Source organism: Dreissena polymorpha, chromosome 2 (assembly GCF_020536995.1).
Source record: "Dreissena polymorpha isolate Duluth1 chromosome 2, UMN_Dpol_1.0, whole genome shotgun sequence".
Taxonomy (NCBI): Eukaryota; Metazoa; Mollusca; class Bivalvia; order Myida; family Dreissenidae; genus Dreissena; species Dreissena polymorpha.
In genome coordinates this window covers 1,180,010-1,192,300 of record NC_068356.1, presented here as the reverse complement: position 1 = coordinate 1,192,300, position 12,291 = coordinate 1,180,010, and the positions used below count along the sequence as shown (strand labels likewise).

At 35.9% G+C, this 12,291-nt stretch overlaps 1 protein-coding gene across 1 annotated transcript in view; it reads right to left on the bottom strand.

Moving 5' to 3' along the window:
- LOC127865510 (uncharacterized) overlaps positions 1–9,425 on the bottom strand; it is a 54,596-nt gene extending 45,171 nt beyond the window's left edge. Inside the window, exon 1 of the mRNA XM_052405360.1 lies at positions 9,228–9,425. Within this exon, the coding sequence (XP_052261320.1) occupies positions 9,228–9,425 (198 nt within the window). The remainder of the gene's footprint in view (positions 1–9,227) is intronic.
- Positions 9,426–12,291: the final 2,866 nt, after the last annotated feature.

Below are 12,291 nucleotides of genomic sequence, written 5' to 3'. Positions count from 1 at the left end.
GGAAAGTTCCCTATCACAATACGAAATTTCTATTACTAATTATTTCCTTGTCAAAAGTACGAGACTAAATAGTCCGTGGTAGTAACTTTAGCAAAGTGTACATGTTGTGCATTATACAGTTAACCTAGTAAATATGTGTATGTGTAACTATATGAAGTGTATTTCCTAAAAACATATCTGGATACAGACGTTATACATCAAGGTTGACACTTTTTGGACTGTTTTATTGTGCAAACATAGTCTGCATTATTTATTGCTCGCATTCACTCTATTTTAAGCGCATGGCCTTAATTATGCACGATCTGTGTCGGTGTTAAAACAGAAACCATTTCATTTATGTATTCTTTACGTTTTACAATATGAGTCGTCTTCTGAGAAAACTGCACAGGCTAATCTGGGACGACACTTTAAGCTAATGCATTATGCCCAGTTTTCTCAGAACAAAAAGTCGTCTTACGGGACAGAACAAAATGTACGGTGTTCCGTTAGGGGTACTCATTTGTTCGCCTTGGCGACCTCCGGATAATAAACACGAGACACATTTTTCGTATGTGTTGAAGTTTTGATTGCTTCAATAATAAATATAAAAATAGCATAGCGAAAACATGAGCAAAAGATCACGATAAAAGAACACAACACGCGATCACGATGCGAAATCTTACTCGTAATGTCGTTCCCTCGTATGATTCAAAGATCGTATATTCAAGAACACGATGCCAGATTGCGATATTATAATCTTCACAATTTTTTTCGTATTCGCATCGGATAATGATTGTTTACATTTTATGCGATTTTTAAAGGACATCAGCCTGGTTGGTAGCCCAAGGTTCTTCGCTTTTCCCAATATCAAGCCAAATTCCGGAAGTAAATGCATATTATGAACAGATTCGACGCTACATTTAGGGAGTAATTTTGTTAATTTTTTTACATATCACGAGAAAAAAACACGATTCAGAGACTGTAAATCAGTTTCTATAGTTAGGATACCGGCATATATTTATAATTTCTATAGTTTCGCCATAAGATATAATGAGTATACGTGGAAATGTATAAATGTGGATTACACTGTTTCTGCTATCGATACAATAGGGTACATCCGAATTAGTTTCGTGTGTAGGTACACATAACATAAAGGATAGATTTTCAAAGAACACGTGTTTGTAAAAATGACCAAAGGAAGGGATAATATTGTTAATGTAACAAAGCATGCTATTTTTCGCAAGAATCAAGATGATATTTAATGCGCGGCAAATAGGTTGATCATAATCAATTGTCTGTTTATATTTTCTTTCCCTTAAAGTTATAAGGTTGGAAGGGACGCTGTGGGACTGTGGTTTAAGATTGCGAGCACACGATGCTAGAGCGAAAATCAACGATGTGAGAAGTTGACATCGCCATTTCGCATTTCGTCCTCCGCATATATACAATATCAAGATAGCAGAAGCACGATACAATAACGCAAAATTAAGATGCGAGTTCTCGATATTGGTTTCGCGATATAGAATAGATCATGCGTTACGCGATTATAATCAAGAGATCGACGGCGCGAAACATCGAGTTTCCTTAACGGAAGATGTGGTTTTCTAATGATATGTAAGATATTTCATCAGACTGTCATAAATTTGAGACAACACAAAATGAAATTCATGACTTTTTAACATGGTTTTGTAATCTATGTTTTTCTGTCTACATATTAACAACTGAATGTCGCGAAGATGTGAAACATCAAAATGCTTATAGTAATAGTGAATATTTTCTATTTCTGAATAAAATAACTGTCCTTACAGCCCTGATATTACTTGACCTGATCTGGGTGCCTCCTTCATAAGGACTTGTTGGACGATGTTCATCACAGAGCCTAGGTTTCACACACTTGCAGATGAACAAAATACTGTATTTTTCAGGTGTGAAAACGTTTGGAAGAATATCTAAATAGAAAAATATTTCTGTGTATGTACAAATGCGTACAAAACTGAACGCAAATTTATCAGAGAAAATCACAATAATAAGATTCCTACTTTCCCGCGGGTTGAGAAAATGAAAATATTCGATCACAAACTATACCCTGTTTCCAATGTAATACAACCATAACATATTTTTTTATATTACACATGTGTAATACAACATTTTAAGCGTTTTCATTTGCTTAGTTTTCGTTTATTGACCAATCGCATTTTGTTATTTTGCTGAAATGACGTTGCAACGTCAAATGACGTCACGAAATGTAAACAACATTCGGGATTTAGCATTATGTTTGCGTAAATATTTATTTAATTTGCTCATTTAAAAGCATGTGATAAAAAAGATCTGACACTCGTTGTCATATCATATCATATTTTATTAAACTCGTCCAGGAAATTCGTTATTAAGCTCGCCAAAGGCTCGCTTACTAACAAAATTCCTGAACTCGTTTAATTAAATGTGGTATGGTATGGCAACCCGTGCCAGATCCTATATGTATACAGATGTGACGATTTGATGCAACTAGTATGCGTGTACAATGTGGTTTGCATCTAGAGGTCTTAGATGAAATCACTTGTCTTCAGAAACAATATGCTGAAATCAGCAGGACACAAATGTACATGGCACATTGCACTTCGCAAGTCACATCACAGTCTGTGTATTATTGGATGTACGCCATATGAAAGGAAATCAGCATAAAGGCAACACAAGACAAGAAAACATTAATCAGAATGCACGAATAAACAATTCGTTATAAATAACACATGTAATATCACCGACATTAATCACATTTTTACATAAATTCACGCTTGTTCTCGTAACAACGTTTGGTGCAACTTTATTTGCTGTGCTACATTGTATATGGCCCTTGTTGTCGTTTGTACAAGAGTTGTTATTTTCAATAAGAGGAAATACATGTTTATTAATTATTAATTACTATGTATCATAACGTGTCATGATGACCAGGGGTTCTCTATGAAATTTCGATAGCATTAGTATGTTAATATAAATATTACAAATACAGTTTTCACATAAATTGAATGTTTTTGTTATAAACCGATATTTCAGTTAATATTGTGTCACTTAAACAACTATTTTTTTCAATATATTCGTCTAAAATAAAATAAAATAACATGCACATAATTTACTTGCAACATAGGGAATTGGTATGTTTACGACGCTTTGTTAATTTTCTGGTCAATTAGTATTTGACCGCCTCATTACGTACTAGTTAACTGACGTCTCCTCATACGTTTTCTATATAAGTCAGGTAATAAAGTGAGTATAAAAGTTTCCATGAATGACACATTAATTGCTAACAAAATGTTATTGAAATCCAACAGTGTAAAATTTACATTGTTATTTTAGTAAAATGACCGCATTATATCATTGGATTGAATGTTTTCCAAAAAAAATATGCGATTTCATTTGTAAATTTTCTAGATGATTTATTTTTATTACCGCCTCATGACGTTCAGTACTTGTTAACTGACTTTTCCTAGATGGATAACGTAATAAAATTAATGAATTCATTAATAAAAATTTCAAGAAACGACACGCTACCTGGTGGTAATTTTATATAAATAAAATCAGATAAACACAAATATCATTAATTATAAATGTATTTCCTTTTAGTTTCTCAACAAAATCAATTATTTCTCAGTGTCGATTAACCCTTACCTATACTAGATACCAAACAGATAATCAAACGATATAATTTAAACAGTAATATATGATAAATTACCATAATTATTCAATTGCTTGAACAATGCCGAACACATTTGCAAACGGCGTGTATTAAACAACGAAAACTTGACTATAAACTTATAAAATTGTTAAACAATGTAAAATGTATCAATAAAACTGCAATTAGCTAGATATCTGCATAAGGATGCGCTACTTGAATGTATTGTATTTGTATTTTAAGTGTCTCGCTGACACGTTTAATGTACGTCATACTTCAGTATTTAAAGCAAATATGCACCAAAGACAGTTTTGTTCCGTGTGCTTTCTCTCGAAAGGATACGATATACTATGCGGTTTTATACAAAATACCGTTAGGGCCATCGTGGTTACACATTAAAATCCAGAATGCGACAATGTGGTAACGGTATTCCGTAGTTTTAATAAGATACATGATTTAAATGTACATGCAGTCCATTTTAGAAGTTCAAACATATTTTAGTATAAAGGCATTTTCAGGTTCAGTTTTTGTCTTAAGCTAAGTGATGCTTTACATTGCCATTCATTTATTCTTAGTAATACCAGTGTATATTGTAAAATTAGCACAATTGTTTTAGTCTGAGTGTATTGACCGAGCCGCGGTAAACCTGACTGCAATCGTTATACTAGCCGCCAATTGGTTTGCTTTGTATTACGTTTTCCTTGATTTTACTTGAAAGTCAGAATTCATTTGAATGTAAACGTGCGTCGCACAACATTTAAAGTGTATGATATGACAAGTTTATTTTACGGACGAATTTATATTCAAACGATAAATTGCAATTTATTTCTACCGCAATTTTTTTGTAAAACATTTCTGTATGAAATTATTCATTTTCCAACGGCGCATTGTATTGTCAACCGCACGTTCGGAGTTCAGAAACACTTCGACACTTTTTGATAAAGCGTTATTTAGTTTAACAGTAGAATTCAACCCAAAAAATAAATTGTATAACTTAACTTTATTAAATTTGTGCGTAGTTGATTTTTTTTTCAATCACAGAAGCCAATAATCGAAGTGACGCTGCGGGACTGTGGTTTAAGATTGCGAGCACACGATGCTAGAGCGCAAATAAACGATGTGAGAAGTTAATATCGACATTTTGCATTTCGACCTCCGCATATATACAATATCAACATCGCAAACGCACGATACAATTACGCGAGAAATGCAATTTTAAATTAAACCGGGGCGTTGCCGTAGCTCTGCCGGGGTCTGATGCCGGTATAGCCCCGATGAGTGCCGGCGGAGTTACGGTATACCGGGGCTCTGCCGGCTTTCACCGGGGCTCCACCTGGGCATTACCGGCTGCAACCGGGGCTCTACCGGGGCTTCACCGGGATAAACTGTAGCTAGTCTGGGGTTGGCCGGAACTCTGCCGGGTTGTTGACCGGCTTAAACCGGCATGTCTATGGGAAATAGTGTGACCGCGTCAAAACAATTTCGACCGGGGCTCTACCGGCAATAATGAGACTTGGGCTTTAGTAAGATGTTACTTATAACTTGAGTCTAGTGTGGTGTACACGTATGGAAATCGATTCTCAGCTAAAAATCTGGAACCCACTTCGATTAATTAATTTATCCTAATTGATCTTAATCATCAGAATTTATTTATTATAAATGATCACGCGTTATGGCAACGTATTAAATGGCCTGTTTGTCTAGTACAGACACTCGCAATGTTAAAGGTTCGCCGTGGCGTAGTGGATATGGTGTCCGCCGAACTACCTGGAGTTCGCGTTTCGATACCAACTGTGGGAGCGTTCTTCAGATCCGCCCCCCCCCCCCCCACAGACACCAAGTACTAGTTCTTGCCCCAAAAAACGGCTTTCGGCTTTTGATGCAATCGAGCTAAAACAAATAGGTTTCAGCTAAACGAAACTAAAGGTTCTTGATTCATAAAAGTGATGACATGCTTCTGTCTACAATACTTTACTTTAGTTAGTAAGTTAATTATCTACTTAGTTGTCTTTACATTAATACGATTAGAAACGCATACCCTACACAAAACGCTCTGATTTTAAAAGCGCTCAATTTATTATTGTATATTATACTATTATAGCTTTGTATTTGTATTATATTATATAATATTTTACGATACGCACAAAGTTAACTGTCATACAACGCATTAACCTGTCACAGGATCACTAGTAGCATACATGATTATGTAAACATTACCAGACATATTTTTCGTACAAGTTGAAGTTTTAATTGCTTCAATAGTAAATATAGCACTGATATAGCTCTATAAATCTATATTTCTTAAGAAACGGGCGACATTTACTTTGATACAACGTATTAATTTGTTTTTGGATTAATAGTAACATACATGATTATGTAACTTTTACGAGCCATATTTTACATATGCGTTGAAGGTTTAATTACTTCAATACTACTGATAGTACTAGAACAATACTGGCCGTTAATACCTATTGCGTGTTTGATCCATGCCAGTTGGGCGTTACCTTTAATTATTTATTATAATACTCATATAGTTAAAAACATTAAACTGCCATTCGCGCTTTCGCAGTGATAGCACTCTTGCATGTTTAGCATGACGGGGCCGCAGGTAAATCTTAACCCATTTATGCCTAGTGGACTCTCCCATCCTTCTAATTTGGATCAATTTATTTTCAAAATTAGGGATGTCTAGTATATTTATTTCTATATCTAGAATATTTCTTACAGAAATTCTTTAAGCAAAGAGCGCAGACCCTGATGAGACGCCGCATCATGCGGCGTCTCATCTGGGTCTACACTGTTTGCCAAGGCCTTTTTTCTAGACGCTAGGCATAAATGGATAAATGAAAATTTAAATCACCATCGGCTTTCTTTGTCGCATAAACCGTCAAACTACAATTGCATCATTAGAGAAACAAGGCAGCTTTTAGACACTTAATTTGATCTGTTTTTTCCTGAGTAAAATGACAATGTGTAACCAATCTGTTCCCGTTACAATGTACTATATTACTCATGTTACAAACATCGCTATTATGCAGTATAACACAGATTGTACAGACAATACATCGCGCCCACTTATCTTTCTTTTTCATAACTAGGTAAATGTTGCGGGACAAGAATTAAATATATTTGAGTTGAATTGCTTCACACAAACACGTGCTAAATCGAGGGCATTGGCCAATTGACGCCGCAGTTCGGTATTCGACCCGCGATATTCGTAATAACGTTACGAATTCTGACGTGTTTATGGCCGGCACATATATAAACGCATTATTAAACGCCACTAATAAACCGTTCGATGACGTAAAGACAGGTATGTAGATTAATTGTTGCACAAGTAACTATAAATGATTGACACAACTTGACCAATAATTGAATAAATACAATTGAGCCGCGTTCTGAGAAATTGGCTTAATGCATGTGCGTAAAGTGTCGTCCCAGATTAGCATGTTCAGTCCGCACAGGCTTATCAGGGACGACACTTTCCGCGTTTATGGTATTTTTAGTTTCAAGGAAGTCCCTCCTTACCGAAAATCAAGTGTAGGCGGATAGTGTTGTCCCTGATTAGCCTGTACGGACTGCACAGGCTCATCTGGGATGACACTTTACGCACACGTCTTAAGCCCAGTTTTCTCAGAACAAGGCTCAATTTAAATTATAATAAACGAGTAAGATGGGTAAATAACTCATGGAATAAAGAGAGCCATACCATGCTTCCTAATAGCAAGGATAACAAAAAAGCAAGCCCTCACTATCAGTGTGGTCCCTGTTTGTTGGTGGAATCACGCGGAGACGCTAAACTTATAATAAATCTTATTAACCCATTTATGCCTAGGGGACACTCCCATCCTTCTTAATTGGATCAATTTATTTCCAAAATTAGGGATGTCTAGCATATAAATTTCTATATTTAGAATATTTCTTACAGAAAGTCCTTTAAGCAAACAGCGCAGACCCTGATGAGACGCCGCATCATGCGGCGTCTCATCTGGGACTACGCTGTTTGCCAAGGCCGTTTTTCTAGACGCTAGGCATAAATGGGTTAATGTACTTGAGAAACAAGAAAGTAATCCATATAGCTGTGCCATAATGTGTTTTGCTTAAAATGTGACATCACATGTTATGTTCGTCTCTTAACTGGTAACCACACCAGTAATTACATACCAATGTATATTCGTGACAACATTTAAGCCGTAGGATCTAGACTAAGGATAAATATTATCAAATTGTTCTGTGTAACATCTTGTAAATGTTAAGGGATTGTTCTTCACCATTATACCAAACTTAATAACATGCAAAGTCAAACTTGCTTTTTATCAATACCTTAACTTATAATCTTTTGGTTTTATGAGAGCGATAATTACTTCTCTCACAGTTACGTTAATGTGGAGCTTCATACTAATTGTATTCATAGCAAAACTCGAATCTGACCTACTCAAGAATGGCTTGCTGTCCCAAATAATATACACGCAGGTTTGTCTTTTCTCATCATGTATAAGTTGATTTATTCCAACTGTCATTAGAAACGCACGAGTGATCATATCACCATCATATAGATGACCAATCGAGGGTTGAACCCTAGACCATACAGCGCTTCACACCTCTCGAGTAATGAAACTCCGGGCAGATGTATCTTATTAGACATGTCGTCCAAAAACACAGTGTAAGAACATGTTTGTTCCGTCTTTGCAGCGAAGCAAATAGCATTAAAGAATTTAAGAGAAACTCGAAGCGGCCTATGAGCGAGAATGTTCATTTTGAGAAATTGAGCACTTAAAAAGATCAGCGACAACTACAGTTGGGAATGCCTTGCAGTAAACCAGATGATTATAGTGTGTAAATAAAGTACAATGATAAAACTCTGTCTGTAAGCTTTTTCTGGTAACCAACTTATTGAACTAAGGGGTTTGACTTATTTAAATATAAAACATATGTTTTAACACGAATAACCGTTTCATATAACTATACTGTTGAAAGAACTCCATACTAAAACAAAAACATACAATATAAATGTACTGCCCGTGTTTTCTTGTTATATGAAATGCATAATATGTGAGAGCGAGTGGAAATGACACCGACTGCGCGACCACGTAAAAGAAAAGACGTAATTGTTCACGACGTGAGATTGAAGAAATCCATTTGCGCAAATACTGTAAGATATACAAAGTACGAGTTTATGTAAGAATATTCATAAAATATTGTATGAACTTCCAAAGAGTTCATAAAATGATTATGAAAAGAAAACTAGTAATTGTAAAATCGCTTGAATGGTTTTTAAACTCTTATTGTCAAAATGGGGCATTTTATTCACCGAGTTATGTGTATCAGTTCCACATTTTACATAAGAAGTACAACATGAAGTTATCAGGATCACGCCTTACAGGCAGTATCGGTGCGATTCCTGTAAATACGAGTTTCTATTATCTTGGTCTGATATTTCACAACAAACTGTGTGGAGTCTTTCATTATAAAAGCAAATACGTATTCAATTTCATCGAATTAATTTAAATGTACAATCACTTAATCTCCAACCATCCCGATGCTATGTGTGATGTTGATCTATATATGTACCCGTACTCACCCCGATTCCTCCGCAGTTCACTCCCATGTAGTCATAGCCGCCCGAGTTGACGGCACTGCGCGCCCACACCATACCCCTGTGTGCGGGCTTTAAAAGGGCGTTACCGGCAACCCCATGTGACCCAAAGTGCAACCCAACCAAGAGCAACATCGCCGCCGCCACCACGTGACTTCCGCACATTACGTGACCTCGCGACATTGCAGAGAAGCCAGAGGGATCCTGACTGCGTTTAAGACGCACGTTCCGGTTATTGGTATGTGCTGATTGCCGCGGCTTTGTAGTCTCGGGGTGTTATATCAAGGTAATATTATTTTGTGAAACGTTTCGATGTGTAAAGTTCACAATTATTAAATGAATTCATACGTTAAATTAGTATTCGATAATTCAAACCATTAAGTGTGAATGTCATATTATTATTAGACGCTTTTGGAATAAAATTATTACACAAATCGTATTTATTTAATTTATTTTCCCCCAGTAAATCAGTTGAGGCTTCCTGTTTGTTTTTAATTCCAATATTGAATTTTGTAATTTGTTAACTACCAACGCTTAATGTATCTTTATGAATCCAAGCTTACATACAATCACTAGTCCACGTAGGTACGAAATCCGGGAAGTTACGACAGTTCCAACTTTCACACATTCTACAGTCTGACGCGACCTGCCCTCAAATCCCGTCACTTAACGCTCTGCTTTGCCGTTCTAACGCCGACGTTACGCATCATGTGTTACGTTACATTGCGTCTATGACATCGGCGTGTCATCAGGGCGCCACAAAGTGCAGGATTTAATCCTCGTTTAGTACTGCTCATCACGTTTGAGTAAACGTGAAAAACGGGTACACGTTTTAAGTAAAATGTTTCGTATCCATCCGTCATCTTATAACGGTGATGGAGTCTATTGAATAATCGTGATCGAATCACAAATACTTTTTTTAGCTGCTCAAAAACCAAAGTGTCATCTAAATTGAAACTTTGATCCGTTTTAATTAGAGAAATCATGAAACATCAGAATAATTTACATAATATAATTTCGATCAAATTCAGTGGTCTGGAATAAACAATTTTAGAAATGAATTAACAAATAAAGGTCTATTTTATATCTTCTGATAAGTGATGCAGATTACATATACACACTGTTGCGACTTACATTACACATATAATGATGACCTATATATTGTGATTGGTAACATGCTTACTGATTGTTGTGACTGATAACATGTACACTAACTGTTTTGACTTAAAACATGTTTACTGAATGATGTGACTGATAACATGTTCTCTGTTGCAACTGAATACACTTATTGGTGTGACTGATAACATGCACACTAACTGTTGTGACTAATGACATTTACACTGGCTGTTGTGACTGATAAAGTTTACACTGACTGTTGTAACTGATAAAGTGCACACTCAATGTTGTTACTGATAATATGTTCACTTACTGTTGCGACCGATTACATGTACACTATTTTTTTGACTGATTAACTTTCCCCTGATTGCTGTGAGTGATAACACGAATACTCACTATTGTGACAAGTTAAATGTATCCTGACTATTGTGATTGATTACATTGTACTGAATGTTGTGTCTGATTACATGTACACTTACTGTTTTGAATGATTACATATATTTTGACTGTTTTGACATATTACATGTATACTGAGTGTTTTGACTGATGTCATGTATCCTGACTGTTGTGACTGATTACATGTATCCTGACTGTTGTGACTTATTACATGTATCCTGACTGTTGTGACTGATTACATGTATCCTGACTGTTGTGACTTATTACATGTATCCTGACTGTTGTGACTGATTACATGTACTTATTGAATGTAAACTGATTGCTGTAACTGATTACACGAATGCTGACTGTTGTAATTACTTATTTGTATGCTTACTGTTGTGACTTTTAACATTAACACTAACTGTTGTGACAGATTACATGTATACTGATTTTTGTGACTGATTACATGTACACCTACTGGCGTGACTGATTACATGTACACCTACTGGTGTGACTGATTACATGTACACCTACTGGTGTGACTGATTACATGTACACTGTAACATAACACACTATAATAATCGACATTTGTACCAAGTGTCATACAATCTTAAAAAGGCAGTCACCTAGATCAACAAATCAGTAGCCTCGAGTTATCAAACGTCAATAAGGACCCGAATATTTGCACTAATATTTGCTTACCTTATGTGTCAATCTTCGGTCTATTCGTATGTATTCGTTATGTGTCCGTTGCATACGTCATATTAATGTTGCAGACACGTGACTTTACAATCGGCCGATCAGAATTGCACACGTAACAATTATCAAAGCTTTCGTTATTTATATCTATATTAATAAGGCAGTCTTACTTGCGCAGCCGAACATAGAAGGCGCATCATTTATTGTTGTCGCGGAGTGCCTGCAGCCGTGCGCCGCATATGTAACTGGTAGTCCAGAATATTGGTCGGACATTGGAAAACGTTGTGTTGTGTTAAAAAGCAGAAATAAAACGTAAATTAATCTGAATTGGACTTTGTCAACGTGTTATCGTGTATCGACAACTATGTCACAACACTGACTGTTGTGACTGATTACATGTACACTTACTGTTGTGACTGATTCAATGCACAGTGAATTTTGTAACTGATTAAATGTATACTGACTGTTGTGACGGATAACGTGTACACTGTATGTTGTGACAAAAGTGTACACTAACTGTTGTGACTGATTACATGTACAATGACTGTTGTGACTGATTATATGTACACTGACTGTTGTGACTAATTACAGGTATAGTGATAGTTGGTAGTGATGGCAAATATTACACTGATTGTGTGGACAGGTACATGTAACATGTATACTAACTGTTGTGACTGGTAATATGTATACTAACTGTTGTAACTGTTAACTTGTGTATTGACTGTAGTGACTGATTGCATTTACACTTACTGTTGTGAGTGATGACAAGACTCTTGCAAATGTTTATCTGCACATTGTATTACGAATGTAGACGTTTGCATTTGATGACGTGTCATTTCATTGTTACAATAAGTAA